A 15483-nucleotide genomic window follows, 5' to 3' on the forward strand; every position below is an offset into this window, starting at 1 on the left:
CTCTTGGGCCATCCCCCTCCCCCCACCCCACCCCCCTCCACCCCACCCCCACCCAGGGGCGCCATCAGCGTCCGAGGAACGGCGCAGGGCAGCGGGCAGCGGGCAGCGGGCATGGCCCTGATGGCAGGCTAGGCTGGGGGACCCTACACGTGCACAGTTTAATCGTGTGCTGGGCCTCTAGTCGGTCTATAAAAGCATTATGGACATAACAGTGGTGGATTGCTCCAAGGGTTGGAAAGAGATCACTGACTGAGGCTGTTCTCGCCATTCACTCCCGCCTCTGCGACTGTTTAATGCATATTTGGGAGAGTTTTAGGGAAATGAAAACTGAATGCCATTGGGTCTGAGCCACATTTTTAGAGAATAATATAAAGTCTTTTCCAAATCCCTAACTTCTCATATTAAAATGTTGCTGTAATGCTTGTTAATGAGTTTTCCATTCTGTAAGTGGAAAGGTGTGCTTTTAGCTCCTGGGCCCCGAGTCTCTCCCCGAACCCCAGCCTTGTGCTTCGAAAGGTTGGGGTGGGGGGGACAAGGTGTCAGCCTGGCTCAGGGCCTCGGCCGGCCGTGGACCCCACGATGGGCTGGGCGCCAGGCGGGCAGGAGGGGCCTTCACACGGCACCTCTGACCAATATCTTGTGGGATTTATTTTCTTTTTGCCTTAAATTATTTAATGAAATGCAAGTTATCTACGGCGGGTCTCTTTTATTTTTGTCATTAGTAACTTTTCAAATGACGTTCAGGACGGAACAGCCATGGGGCTTCAGCGACATAGTATTTCATTGAAAGAAGACGGGAAAGCAACGCACCGGTGACCTTTGAGGTCTTAATCAGCCAAAATACCGCTGTGTCTTTTCAGAACTTCGGGAATACCCGAGTGTTTGTGTGAAATGTGTTCATTTTCCTGAAGGTAAATTTTCTCCCCTGATGAGGTCAGCCCTGCGCTGTCGCCTCCCAGGAAAGCGTAGGTGGCGGAGTAACTTCTCTCCGTTTTCCCCTGCGTGGCATCGAGCCGGCTGTGCAGTGTGAGAGGAGAGGCGAGAATCATCACGGGATGTAACTGCCCCCAACTCTCTCCGTGTCTAAGTAATGCTGCCGGGAACTGGCCTCGAGGAAGAAAACGTAAACAAGTCTGGAGTTTAAGAGACAAGTGTAGGCATGCCCGAGAATAAAACTCCTTTTGTCCAGCCCGCCCGGCCCTTTCCAGGCAATCACCGTGTGTTCCTGTTGCCAGACTGTTTTATTCTCGGCTGTGAGCTCGAGCCCTGTTACTCCTGCTCTGAGTGTAATCATAGCGCCACCCCCGGGAAGCAAGGTGGTCGCTGGATTTTCCCGTCCCGTTGGAGATACACAGACTGATCTCCGTGCCCCAAGGCCTTCCAGTTGTTCTTTGGTGTGAAATGGCTTATTGGGCAGCTTTTCTCTCATTTCCGAGCCATGCATTTATTTTATTCTTTTCCCATTAAAGTGATCGGAGTTAATTCTGGAGAAATTAGCATCACAAATATGTAATCCAGAAGAACCACGGAAGAAAGAATTCGGATTCTCCAGGTGACCCTTCTCCCCCAGGAGGGGACCCCTGTGCTCTGTCAGGTGCAGTGTCCGCGGGGAGTGTGCAGGGACCCGCCCGCTCCTTCCGGCGTTTCCACCGCAGCGAGCCCGCCGCGGGCGTGGGAGCCATGCGCTGTGCGGGGCGGCTTCCTTAGGAATCAGGCTCGGAGTCAGTGCACATTCACACTCTCTCCACCTTCCGTTGACACGAGACCACTCCAGAGGTGATCCCTCAATGTTGTATTTGTACTTTTGGTTGGCGATTACTCAGGGAAAAAAGAGCAGAAGTCATTCTCCTCTCTCTCATTTTCTTGGACAGTCAGTCATCTTCACTTGATGTCTCTCCGCTTTACGAGCGGCTTCCTCTCGGTGTTTAACAGAAGCATTTTCATCGGAACGTGGGGTGGCTGGGGAAATTCCTTTCACTCCTAAAATGTCCCGCACGGTAGAGGTGTATGTGGTTTCCCACCCGCACGGCCACCCCCTGGCCACCACCACGCTTCGGGGTGGAAAGCGTTGTGACTGATCCCCGCCACGTGTGGCAGTCACGTACGGGTTCCCCCAGATGCTGGTTTTGAGAAGAATCTGCAGTGAGAAGGATGGTTCTGGGGGTGAAGGTGGCTCCCACTGAAGCCCTGATGGCCTTGGGGAGACCTGGGCCTTCCGGGGCTCAGTGTGAACGAGCCCGTGGCTCGGTCCTGGAGCTGCGGCCAGTGTGTGTGTAAGAATGGCGGCCTGCGCAGATCCGTCAGCCACGGGCGAGGGCGGGCTCTCCTGGCCATGCACTTGGGTTACGGTGCTCGGAGGCCCGGCTCTCCAGAGGCCGTCAGGGGCAGCAGAGGGAAGCCGTTCAGCCCGTTCACCCAGGACGCACGCCGTCTTCACCGAGCCGGCCCACCAGGAGCCTGCAGATGGGACAGTCTCTCCGGAGCGCGCGTTCCCTTTCGCTGTCTCTGCCTTTCGTGTGTTTGTTTCTGTTCGTGCTGTTGAAGAGAGATGCTGAGACCATTTTATGCGCATTCCCCACCTCACTGGGTGTACTGCTCTGCAGCCTCTCAAGTATCATTTGGTTCAAAGAGATTTAAAGCACGTAATTTGGGTTCTACCTTATTTTAAACGATGGAGAAATTAGAGTGTTTGCCATTAAAATAATTGCAGAATCTATACTTTAATTCGAGGGCTGGCTTGCACGTAGGACATACATTTTTCCTATTTAAAATTTTGAATATTCGTGAACAACTGGGTATTTATACGTAGTGTGTTTCTTTATCACAAACCGTTCAAAAGGATTCGTTCATTGGTTCTGAGAGTTCCACGTTTTGATCGGGAGGAAACCATCACTTGAGGGAATACTTGCTTCCGAACGGCGCCTCCGCTGCCGTCGGCCAGGGCCTTGTCCAGAGCTTTAGGTGTAAAGCAGTGTGTTGCGGAGTTTCAGCAGCCGCGACTCGCCCGTCCGAATTGGAAGGCATCAGACTTAGCATAGGTGCAGCATCCTGTGTCACTGTGAAATGGGGTCTTCCCAGCCCTCTGTGCCCAGCGGCCGGCCGGCTGCACCCTGAGCTGAGGTGCTGGGGGGTCTGCTCTGCAGCCTCGCCTTGAAATGCAGGGTCCTGAAGCTGAAGGGAGAGGTTTGCCTCTGAAAGGAGAAATCCCACTCGGATGTGCATTTGAAAGCTGAGTGTGTAGGGAGTGTCCCCAGCGTTTGCCTGCAGCGCCTGCTCTCCATCTCCCTGCAGTCGCTGTTAGGAAGGGGAGGCAGAGAGCAGTTTCCCTGTCGGCTCTGCGGGAAGGCCCGGCCATCAGCGAGGCAGGAAGCCGCGCAGCACCCGTAGGAGGAGGCAGCCGGCTCCATTGTGCCGGCTGGGCTGCTGGACAAGGGTTCCACCTGCTTTAGAGCGCCGCTCATTTTAGTCGGTTTTAACGCCCCGCAGACCCCAGTGACGAGCTGAGGTGCTCTCGGCCGTGCGCTGGGCGGCCTTCCTCACCCAGAGCCGGAGACACCTGTTTATGCTGACTGTCTGTCCCGCCTGTAGCACTGTCTGCTGTTCATACGCCTTTTATACAGCAAAGAAGCAACCCAAACACGCCCCGGCCTGTGTTCTATAAATACTGGTGAGAAGGCCCAGGCAAAACCACGGTCTCGGCTCACTCCTGACGCACGGCCTCCCGCAGGCGTGTTTTGTCCGATGCTGCTGCTGTGGGAAGACGGGGACGTGTAATCAAAGACCGAACGCTACAGAGCGGCGGCGGCAGGGTGACTCCCGGCTCCCGGAGTGAGGTGCTGGGGATGGAAACGGCGCCGGCCGCCCTCTCCCGGGGCCCCGTGACCTGCCGCCACGCTCTGTTCTGGGCTCACTTCTTTGAGAAATTGATGGGTTGATGTTCCTTTTCGTCCCTTCCCGTTAGAGGACAAACATGTAAAGAGTCCCCCAGGCCGTTGCAATATGCCTCTGTCCCCGTTTTCTGTGTTTCTGGTTCTGTACATGCGGACTTGTCAGCGACGTGCATTGGCTCCTGACTCGGTCCCGTGGGGAAAGGAATCGAGCATCCGACACGGACCTGACCCGGACGAGGCTTCTCCGCCCGTCACGGGTGTGCGCCAGCCTCTCGGAACCAGAGGGACAGACACAGGCCACGGGACGGAGCGTGAACGCGGTTCCGGTGGAACAGGAGCGGCCCCGGGGCACAGAGGGAGGCGAGCGACTTCATTCCCGCCTTCACGAGCCGACGTGACCTTCGCCTGGCGTGCTCGACCTTGACCCTTGCTCCCGGGACAGGAGGCTCCAGGGCCAGCAGCCGGGCGGGGCAGGACTCCTGTGGTTCCCCGGTGAGCCCGGGGCGTGGTGTTCTGTGCTTTGTTTTTACGATCCCAGAACATGTTTTTAAAGGAGTGCTACTTGTCAACAGCTCCGTACGTAGCCCTCGTGTGCCGCTGGGTTGGACGTCCTGTAACATGGCGGTTCTGGTACCACTCCTTTCTGGTCTGTGTCCTCAGAGCTGCTCCTGGCTTCCGGCTGGGTCTCAACCATGTTTGTAGCTTACACGTGAATGTGCTTTTCTAATGTGTGTGTCTTTTAAACGGATTAAACAGTAGTTTAAAAATGTCTGTGTGTGTGTCTGTCTGTGTGTGTGTGTCTGTGTGTGTGTGTCTGTGTATGTGTGTCTGTGTGTGTGTGTGTGCGCGCGTGCGCGCTTTCAGCTCCGTGCGGGCGCTGAACACCAGGCCTGCGTGAGAGGCGGGGGTCCTGCTACTATAGCTTCCTCACCTGAGGATGGTGTTCCAAGGCAGCGGTTCTCAACCTGTGGGTCGCGACCCCTTCACAGGGGTCGCCTAAGACCACCGGAAAACACATATATAATTGCATATTGTTTTTTTGATTAATCACTATGCTTTAATGATGTTCAATTTGTAACAATGAAAATACATCCTGCATATCAGATATTTACATGACGATTCATAACAGTAGCAACATTACAGTGATGAAGTAGCAACGCAAATAATGTTCTGGTTGGGGGTCACCACAACATGAGGAACTGTATTAAAGGGCCGCGGCATTAGGAAGGTTGGGAACCACTGTTCTAGAGGAAGGGAGAGGGAGAGAGAGACAGAAACATCAATGATGAGAGAGAACCTTGGATCACCTGCCTCCTGCACGCCCCCTACTGGGGAGTGAGCCCGCGACAGGGGCATGTGCCCTGACCAGGCATCAAACCGTGACCTCCTGGTTCATAGGTTGACACTCAACCACTGAGCCATACTGGCTGGGCCCTTCCTTCCTTCCTTCCTTCCTACCTTCCTTCCTTCCTTCCTTCTATGGGAGAGTCTGGGCCCTAAGGAAATGTACATATAACACTCTTCTTGAGGCTAAGGACCCATGCCTTAAAAAGCGTGCAGTGACAAACAGGAAATCAACTTGCTGAGGGAAGGGTGCCCCCTGGCCCTTCCTCTCTGAAATCAATTTAAAAAATAAAGAGTAACTGGTAATGGACACACGCCTGCAGCCACCCCTCAGCATGGACAGTGCCGCTTGTTGAAAAGTAGCCAGCGCAGCCCCTCTGCTGCCTTGTCCGTCCCCAGCTCCACGGAGCCTCCTGCGGGCCCTCTGTGGCCCCTGCTGCTGACCGCTGGCGGGCTGGCCCGGCTTCTCTCCCCGGACTTGGGTGGCATTGGGCCGCGCCGCCCACTCTCTCGCTGGGGGTCCTTCCTCGGCATCTGGGAACTGCTCCTCTCCTGCCTCCTCCTCCCTGCTGGGCCCGGTATTTCCCCCACTGTGACCTCCTTTCAGGGCGCAGGAAGGCCACCGACAGATAAAGTTAATGGAAATGTTCTTAACGTTCACGGAGAGTAAGCAGACCGTGACCTGGGTGAGATACAGCCCGTAGGAGGAGGCCCCGGTGACCAGCACCTGACTCTGAGTCACTTGTCGGGAGAAGCTGACTCAGAAGGAAGAACGAGGGGATTTTACAGCAACGATCCGGTGCTGCTGACAGGTGACTCCCGGGGACTGTGGCCGCGAGAGAGCCGCAGCGTCACGGCGTCCTTGGTCCACAGCGGCGCGGCGCTTCGGCACCAGGAACGGCGTCTCCCTCCTGGCAGCCGTGCGTGACTTCCGCGGAGCCTGCGGCCCCCCGAAACCTGAAGTCCTTTTCATATGAACGGATGTGAAGTCGCTGTAACTCTCTCCCAACCCTGTTTCTCTCTCCACCCCCGGCCCCACTTGAACACAGGGTGTCACATGTCCTTCTCCTGGTGCCTCTCTGTCTGTTCCTGTGCTGCCGTGGGCTCCTCCTCTTCCTGCCGCCACCCCGGGGACAACGAAGCGTCCCTCTACGTGTGTTTTATGTAGAAGGAACACGCTGACCACACGGGGCAGGGACGAGACTGGCACAGGCATCACGAGAAGTGACAGGGGCAGCCATCATCAACTAAAGCAAAGAGAAAGGACGTTCTAGGCCAGGGATGGCGAACCTTCTGAGCCCGGCGTGTCAGCATTCTGAAAAACCCTAACTTAACTCTGGTGCCGTGTCACATAGAGAAATTTGTTGATCTTTGCAACCATAGTAAAACAAAGATTTATATTTTTGATATTTATTTTATATATTTAAATGCCATTCAACAAAGAAAAAACAACCAAAAAAATGAGTTCGCGTGTCACCTCTGACACGCGTGTCATAGGTCCGCCATCACTGTTCTAGGAGCATCCTGGGGGCCCCGCCCCCTTTCAATAAGGAGCTTGGTTAATAAATTTTTCAAAATATATTTTTATTGATTTCAGAGAGGAAGGGAGAGGGAGAGAGAGACATCAGTGATGAAGAGAATCACTGACGGGCAGGTGTGCCGGGTGGGGTGGGGGGAGAGCGGAGAGGAGCTGGGCGCTGCAGGTGGGGCAAGTCAGAGGCCCCTGTGCAGAGAGGGGGTGGGAGCCAGCCGTGGGGGGCTGCGGAGGAGGGAGTGAGGGAGCGGGGGAGCCGGTGGGCCCTCAGGGCCAGCAGTGGGGCTCCCACCTGCATTGGGGCAGGCAGGGACCCCGCTGCTGGGTTCCGAGGCAGGGATTGGCGCTGGCCTTCCTTTGCCGTATTTTGGGGACTTACCATTGCATTTAGGGCTCTGCACAAGCTTTGCGTGTGATGCTGAATATAGGGTAACCACGGCGCCCGGCCAGGGTGGCTCAGTGGTCGAGTGCCGACCTCTGGACCCGGAGGTCACTGTGGGAATCCCCAGTGCGGGGCTGCCCCTCTCTCATCACTGATGTGTCTAACTCTCTATCCCTCTCCCTTCCTCTCTGTAAAAAAATCAATAAAATGTATATTTTTAAAAAGTATTAAAATGATAATAAAGTAACCACAGCAAGAAGACAGGCATCCACAGCGGGGAGAATATCGCCCGGGGCACAAGGACACGCCCAGGCCGCACTGGCTCCAGCACCGCCCGCCGCCTCCACCTCGGACTCGCCCCGCCCCCGGGGGCGTGACCACCGGCAGCCCCGCCCCTCCCGCCCACCGTCACGTGACCTGTCAGTTGTGGAGACGCAGGAAAATGGCCGCCGGGCGTGAGGCGGGCGCCGCGCTCTCTCCGCGTCCCGGCTGCTGACCCGGAGCTGCTGGGCGGCGGCGAGGCGGTCAGTGAGGCGGCGGCCTCGGGTGCGGGCGGGGCGGGCGCGGCCGGGAGCCGGGGGTCGGGCCCGCCAGTCCGCGCGGCTGCAGCGCCGGCCGGTCTGGGACTGGCGGTCTCAGGCGCGTCTCTCTGGGGCCGACGGGCGCCTCGGGGCGGGAGGGGGGGGGTGAGCCGGTGCCTTTTCGGGGCCTCTGCGCGCGCCTCCGGGGCCGGGCTCGCCGCTTCGCGTGGGTTCGTGGGGCTGCGAGCGGGGACGCCGGTGGGGCGGAGGCGGGAGGGATGGGGGAAGGGGGGAGAGGGAGGGGGAGGCGGAACGGGAGGGGGGAGGGGGAGAGATGGGGAGGGGGAGGGATGGGGCGGAGGCGGGAGGGGGAGGGGTGGGGACGGGGAGGAGGGATGGAGTTGGGGGGAGGGGTGGGGTTGAGGGGGAGGGGGTGGGGCTGGGAGGGGAGGGGGGCCAAACTGTGCGGGAGCCGCAGGCACAGCACCTCCGCCGCCGACTTGGACGCGGGCGCGACTTATTCTAGAGACGAGGTCGAGGTCGCGGCCGGTGCTCCCGCCGGCTTCTGCTGCGGCCGGTGGGTCGCGGGGACGCAGAAACGCTGAAACCGTCGCCCTCCCGGGCCCTGCAGCCCCCCCTGCGGCCGCCAGGGGCGCTGGCTGCGGGCTGCTCCCCGGCCCCGATCCCCGGGTGTGGCCCGGCCTCGCCCCTCGGGCCGCCGTCCGGGCGCCCTGTGTCCGCGCTCGCACCTCCACGTCGGGGCCGGCGCCGGGCTCTGGGGTCCAAGCGCCGCCGGGCCGGGCCGAGCCGGGAGCAGCGCCGGGCCGGTGTGTCCTTTGTTCTCCCGTCACCGGCGCGGGCGGTCATCCGAGCGGGGCATTTGGTCCAGAACAAAAGGCAGGAGTCCCTTCTCTCACAGAAGGACATCCCGGGGGAGAGGCCCTGGGCCGCGGTGACTGCAAATGACGGGGCCGGAAAGGGCGGGGACCCAGGACCGGGCCGTTCAGGGGGGCGGGGGCGGGGGGCGGGGTGAGGATCCTGCTGTCCTGCGCTGGAGCGGACAGCGGCCCCGGGGCCTGTGTGTTGGGCACAGTTGCAACCCCTTTCACCTGACTGTGCAGTTATTTAATGACGCCGAGCCCTGGACAGCGGCGAGAATCCAGCCCCAGGTGGCCCAGCGGGAGGGGGTGAGGTCAGGGGCCGGACCAGGCGGGGGGGGGGGGGGGGGGGTCTGTGCTCTGTGCCCGGCGAAGAGGCTTTTGGAGGAGAGCGTTGAGGTGCAGCTTGGCCAGGGCTCCTGCTTGTCTGTGTTCAGATGGCGTTTCCGAGTGGCTTGTTTTTGTCCCGTCGTCGTGGTCAGCGATCTCCTCTGATGCTGGGGCTCTGTCCGTCCGTCCGTCGGGGCCGCTTTTCTCCTCCTCGGCCCCTGGTGGTGGGCATCGTGCCAGATGTGAGGTGGCTCCTGCCTCGGGGCGGTGTAGTCGAGGGGGATGTGGACGCGGGTGAGGAGGATGGAGGGTGGGTGTGGTGTGAGCTTAGGTGTGCACGGCGTGGAGGCGTCCGGCGCAGGCACTGGCCCCGTGGTGTAGAGTGAGCGGGGCCACCGGTCACCGCAGGCTCCGGGAGCAGGTGCGGGTGGAGCGGCCTGGGGGGCCCTGCTGTCCAGCCTGTACTGGAGGCGGGCACCTAGGAGGAGGGGCAGTAAGCAAAGGCCTGGACAGAAGAAAGGGCGGGGAGGTGTCGTGGCTGGAGCTGGAGTGTGGACGTGTGGCTGTGAGGAGGGAGCAGGTTTGGGTGGAGGGAGGGGTGGGCTTGGGGCGGGAGAAGGTGAGGAGGAGGGAGGTGAGACGGCCAGATAGTGAAGGAGTGCGTGCCCCCCACCATCACCGAGACCTGAGCTCAGGAGCCCTCGCTGCTCCGCATGGAGCGGGCCTTTCCGGGAATCGTGGAGCCTGAAGGACGGAGGGAGGAGGCGCGGCTGGGAGACACTGTTGGGAGGTGCCTAGCCACAGCAGGTCCTTTCCCGGAAGCAGTGCCCACGGTGTGACCTGCGATGCCCTCCCAGCCTGTGCCTGTGCCTGTGCCTGGGCCTGTGCCTGTGCCGGGGCCTGTGCCGGGGCCTGGAGGGGTTAGTCCCGGGCTGGCACCTGGCTCCATCTGAGTAGTCAGAGCCCTTTGCTGGGGCTTTGGGTTTGGGAGCAAATCCACACTGTCTCTGGTTCTAGAGGCCGTTGGCTGGGGGCCAGATGGCTGTTGGCAGCCAGGCTCCCATTTGTGTAGACGGTGGTCTGCAATGGAAGTAGGTTAAGCCAGTGGAATTCTGCTGGCATCTGAGGTCCAGCCCGCCTCTCCCACAGCGTGGAGATGGAATAAGCCAGTGCCTGCGCGTTTCGTTTCCCTGAAGCCGGTTGAAGTGTGCGTCTTGCACTGTCAGGAGCCTTAACTCAGTGTAGATGGAAGACCCAGCACCAAGGCACCGAGAGTCTGGTCGGCTGATGTCGGGCACGGGAGGTAAATTGGAGAGAAATGGCAGCTGCTGGTCCTGGAGAGCGGAGGTGCTGTGTGGAGTGGGTGCGAGCGTGTGCAAGGGAGGGGAGCACCCCTGGCCACGGCAGAGGAGGGGGCAATGGGCAGCGGGCGCAGGGGCGACTCTGAGTGTGTCAGCGGGGAGGGAGGAGGGGGAGGGGGGGGGAGGTGGAGGTGGTAAAAGGGAGGGGTAGGTAGAGCCAGACCCTGGATGCCTGACTGAGGTTAGACGCGATCCTGTAAGAAGTGGGAATAAATGAAGGTGCTGGGTGTTGGTGATGACTGTTAACAAAATCTCTTACTGGTTTCCAATTATAAAAGGACCACAATCTAGAAAATTAGGAATTAAAGGTTCTAAAGAAAATAAAAATTACATTGACGTCATTTCTGTATTTAAAAAATGTAATTTTTAAAAATGTAAATTTATATAGTTGAGACGCTGTGTAGATAGTTTTCTAGGTTATTTTTTTCTCCCAGTTAATACAGCACAAGCATTTTTCCTGTCAGTACATATTCTGGAACCGTTTGATGACTGCATATTTTTCCACTGTGTGGCTGTCTCATGATTTGTGGAATCCCCATCTCTAAGTTTCTTTGAACTCATGACTAAAGTTGTGTTGTATTTAAAATCTTTCTCCATGTTTCTTGTGTTTCTAGAATTGATTCTTAGAATAAAGGTACAGGATCAAATAACATAACCTTTTTTGATGATTATTTAAAAGTAAGGTATTCAGGTATACTTTACATATAATGTAATATAATTCACTTTTTAGTGCTAAGCTTTGAATTTTGGCAAAGCCATATACTGTGTAATTACCACCACGGTGAGGATGTACGACAATCTACTCCCCAAATTCTCTTACCCACTTGTAGTCATTGCCTTCCCCACCTTTAAGCCTGACAGCGTCTGGTCTGTTTTTGCCTGTCTCATGTTCCCTTTCTAGAATGTCATTAGATGGAATCATGCAGTCAGCAGTTTCTGTCTTCTGGCCCCAAAGATAGGCTTCCGTCCCACACGCACACCACATCCACCCCACCCCAAGGCCCCCCAAAGTCTCAGCACCTTGCAGGATCAACTCAGCGCCCAAAATCCTTTCTTCAGCTTAAAAGTTCTAGTTCCCATCACCTAAACCAGGTGTGAGTGAGGCTCCGGGTCTGTCTGTCCCGTGGGCATGTCCACCTGTGAGCCTGTGAGCTCAGGACAGAAGCCGTGCGCTGTGAGGGGCGGTGCAGGGCCAGGCGGGGAGCCCGGCGCAGGCACCGTCCAGGAGTGGGCTGGGAGAACAGACGTCGTCGCCAGGCCTGAACAATTTTATCCTCTTGGCAAAGCAAAGGTTTTAATTTAGGTGAACTCCGATTTATCAGTTTTCTTTTTAAAAAAAGCACCACGCTTTTAGTGTTATATTGAAAAACATCTTTGCTTAATCCAGAATAGTCTGTTTTCTTCTGGAAGTTTTGTGCTTTTGATATGACATTTCGGGCAGCTTTGTGTTAGTATGTGTATTTGGGGCGCGGTATGAATGAGCTGAGGTCTGTTTATTTGAATGTCCAGTTGGATAAAACCAAGTTCCTACACTTTGGGGCTGACCTGACGTTCTGGCTGTGGTGGGTGGGCAGTAAGCGCGCACGTGCTATATCTGTGATGGTGGTCAGTGCCACGGAGAACAGAGGGTGGGGCGGGGCGGGGGGCGCTGTGGGTAATTGACATGGGCAGCCGGGCCTGGTGGGGTGACTGGGGCTGAGGGGCGGCCGTGGGGGCCTGGTTAGTGCAGAGGCCATGAGGGGTGCAGTGCCGTCCGCTCAAGTGAGATGGGCGAGGGGTGGTAGGGGCTGAGGTCAGAGTGGACCTCCATGCCGCGTGGGCCGGAGTACACATGCCAGTCCGCCTCGTTGCTCGGAGGGGCCGCTGCAGGGCGGGGAGCAAGGGCGGCTGTCGTCTGACTGGGTGCTGCTCACGGTGGCTCTGCAGGTACCACCCAGGGGCCTCGCCCAGACCTGCGCAGCCTCTGAGCGGAGGGCCAGGCCTCTGCTTCACAAGGTCTCGGTCCTGGCGCGGGCGGTGGCTTCCTTCAGGAGCTCTGGGCAGCTTCGCTCTCCCGTCCCCTGGTTGCCTGTGGATAGGCCGTGGGAAGGCAGAATGGAAGTAGGAAGAGCCGGGGATGTGGGTGGAGGTGCTGGCAGCCGGGACAGGCGGGGTGTGGGGTGGTGAGGGGTAACCAGGGCGAATCTGATTGCTAGGCAGAGCCCAGGCAGGGGGTTGCTCAGAGATGGGCTGCAGAGTGCGAGGGCGAGGTGAGTCGTAGGGAGGCTTTGGCCTTAGAAGGAGGAGCTGGAGCTGCCTTTACTGAGGCGGGAAGACAGCGGGGGAGCAAGGGAGCACTCTCTTTCATGGGGAAGATGCGGGTGGGAGTTGGATGAGTTAGGTTGAGGGGAGTGTGAGCCTGGGAAAAACAGGAGCGGGCATTTCGCCCCCTGAGCTGGGGCACTTTGCCTTCAGTCCTGCCCAGTGGAGGTGATCTGTACAAGCTAAGGTGCGCTGTTTTTCTAATCACACACTCTGTATATTTTATTTATTTATTTATTTATTTTTATTAATGTCAGGAAGGAAGAGAGAGAGAGAGACATCAATGATGAGAGAGAATCATGAATCGGCTGCCTCCTGCAAGGCCCCCACTGGGGATCGAGCCCACAACCCGGGCCTGTGTCTCTGACTGGAATCAAACCTGGGACTCTTTAGTCTGCAGGTCGACGCTCTATCCACTGAGCCAAACCAGCTAGGGCAACTATGTGTATTTTATCTCTGCTTTCCGCAGGTATTGGGATAAAGGTAACCGCAGCCTCCGCAAACATGTCGGTTCTGATATCACAGAGTGTGATCAATTATGTGGAGGAGGAAAACATCCCGGCCCTGAAGGCGCTTCTGGAGAAATGCAAAGACGTGGACGAGAGGAACGAGGTGAGACGGGGCAGCGCTGCTCCTCACAGGGATGCGTGACGCTCCGTGTGCAGGCAGCATGTGTGACGCTCCGTGTGCAGGCAGCGTGTATGATGCCCCGTGTGCAGGCAGCGTGTGTGATGCCCCGTGTGCAGGCAGCGTGTGTGATGCCCCGTGTGCAGGCAGCGTGTGTGTGATGCCCCGTGTGCAGGCAGCGTGTGTGATGCCCCGTGTGCAGGCAGCGTGTATGATGCTCTGTGTGCAGGCAGCGTGTATGATGCCCCGTGTGCAGGCAGCGTGTGTGATGCTCCGTGTGCAGGCAGCGTGTGTGATGCTCCGTGTGCAGGCAGCGTGTGTGATGCCCCGTGTGCAGGCAGCGTGTGTGGTGCCCCGTGTGCAGGCAGCGTGTGTGGTGCCCCGTGTGCAGGCAGCGTGTGTGGTGCCCCGTGTGCAGGCAGCGTGTGTGGTGCCCCGTGTGCAGGCAGCATGTGTGACGCTCCGTGTGCAGGCAGCGTGTGTGATGCCCCGTGTGCAGGCAGCGTGTGTGACACTCCGTGTGCAGGCAGCGTGTGTGACGCCCCGTGTGCAGGCAGCGTGTGTGACGCTCTGTGTGCAGGCAGCGTGTGTGACGCTCCGTGTGCAGGCAGTGTGTGCGATGCCCCGTGTGCAGGCAGCGTGTGTGATGCTCTGCGTGCAGGCAGCGTACACGGGTCGAGGCGAGTGAGTAAGAAAGTATCACACCCTCGGTGATAAACTGACTTACAATAAGGACAATTTCTTGTAGTTAATGTACTTCCAATTCCATATTTTTGGAATGCATTTGAACTTACATAAATTATTGTGTATTGAATTTAGATTTATGATTGCCTTTTTTGCAGATGGAATAATCAGTATTCAGGAAGTTTGATTACTAAAATCTAACGCGCTTCTAGGACACTTCAGAGAGCTTCTATAAATAAATTAGCCGAACAAAATTAGGACTTTGAAATATTTCCTTTAATGGAGCCCCAATTACCTTTCTGAGGTGTCCATGCCACACACCTTGGGATTTTAAAGACCCTGTATCTTTAAGAGAGAGTTAAATAGTCATGTGTTCTGTTTAATAAGACAGGGAAGTATACATTTACCATCTCATTATAGTAGATATTTCTAATCAACAGGAGACTGGGGATAAAAATACAATGTTGACCTTATTTCATCATGAACAGCTGCAACAGTTTATGGGCTAATAGATTTTTTGTATGAATTTTTTTAAGCAAAGGATGTACGTGTTTTATAAAACATAATAATAAAAATAATTTTGTTTCTTAAAACGGTATTTTTCATGTAGTACGATTTTTTTTGCCAGTGGATAAGCTCGTAAGACGTTAGTTTAGTTTTCACGTATACATGTATGTGTATGCGTGCGAACCTTTCTCCCTTTAGTCCTGATAGTACGGCATCGTAGTGTCACTGTGCTGCACAGAGAACTTGGTTCCCATTGGTGCCTGCGGTGCTTGGTACGTTGTGCTGATGACTTTCGGAGCCTGGCGCTGATGGTATTGATAGATTTTGAACGAAATTGCAGTGCTGATAACAGGCTAGTCATGCTGTGGTAAAAGAAGGTTTTGTTCTCTCTTGGACGTTTACATTGTTAGTAAATTGAAAACTTAAGACTTCAAAGGTGTTTCTAAATTCAAGAAACCCTGTAAGCCGTGCTGGCCGTCTCGCTGTGAAAAAGAGAGCGTGGTGCTAACGGCGTCTCGGTCAAGCCCAGCGCTGACCGTGTCCTTTCCGTCCCCAGTGCGGCCAGACCCCGCTGATGATCGCCGCCGAGCAGGGCAGCCTGGAGATCGTGAAGGAGCTGATCAAGAATGGAGCCAACTGCAACCTGGAGGACTTGGTAGCTCCTGAGAGGAGGCGCTCATGGCTTCTCCTTCTTTTCCTTAACTTGGCTGTTTGTTTGATGAAATGATTCTAAACGAATGGGCGGCCAATTATACGACCAGTTACATATCAGCTTTGCCTAGTAATATGCTAAGTTAATTTTTAAAAAGGGAGAGACGTTTTCACTTTGAATGGAAGGTCTCAGCTCTTCATGTCGTTACATGTAGATGGCACTGTGAATAGGGAGCACACACATGAAATGAAATGCCTGCCTAGAAAATACCCATGTGTGAGCCCTGTTACCAGTTATGCCGCCTAATGCTGTCTGTCGCCATCAGTGTCCTTACATGGCCACAGCCAGGAAGATGCAGTGCCTCTGACTCCACTTCTGAGCGGCCGGTCACTGTTCCCGGGGGCTCTCATTTCTCTTGCTGTTTCCTAGGAATTATGTTTTAGGGTTACTTACACACCTACATCTGGTTTTT

The 15483-nt window shown here is 56.3% G+C and overlaps 1 protein-coding gene across 5 annotated transcripts in view; it reads left to right on the forward strand.

The window, feature by feature from the left end:
• Nucleotides 1–13016: 13016 nt before the first annotated feature.
• KIDINS220 (kinase D interacting substrate 220) overlaps nt 13017–15483 on the forward strand; it is a 51843-nt gene continuing 49376 nt past the window's right edge. For all 5 annotated transcript variants that reach the window (XM_081100578.1, XM_081100579.1, XM_081100580.1 and 2 more), the window contains exons 1-2: nt 13017–13153; nt 14916–15014. In XM_081100578.1, coding sequence (XP_080956704.1) covers nt 13046–13153; nt 14916–15014 — 207 coding nt within the window. In that variant the 5' untranslated portion in view covers nt 13017–13045. The remainder of the gene's footprint in view (nt 13154–14915; nt 15015–15483) is intronic.

This window comes from Myotis nattereri (assembly GCF_964212035.1).
Source record: "Myotis nattereri genome assembly, chromosome: 10".
In the NCBI taxonomy this organism is placed as follows: domain Eukaryota; kingdom Metazoa; phylum Chordata; class Mammalia; order Chiroptera; family Vespertilionidae; genus Myotis; species Myotis nattereri.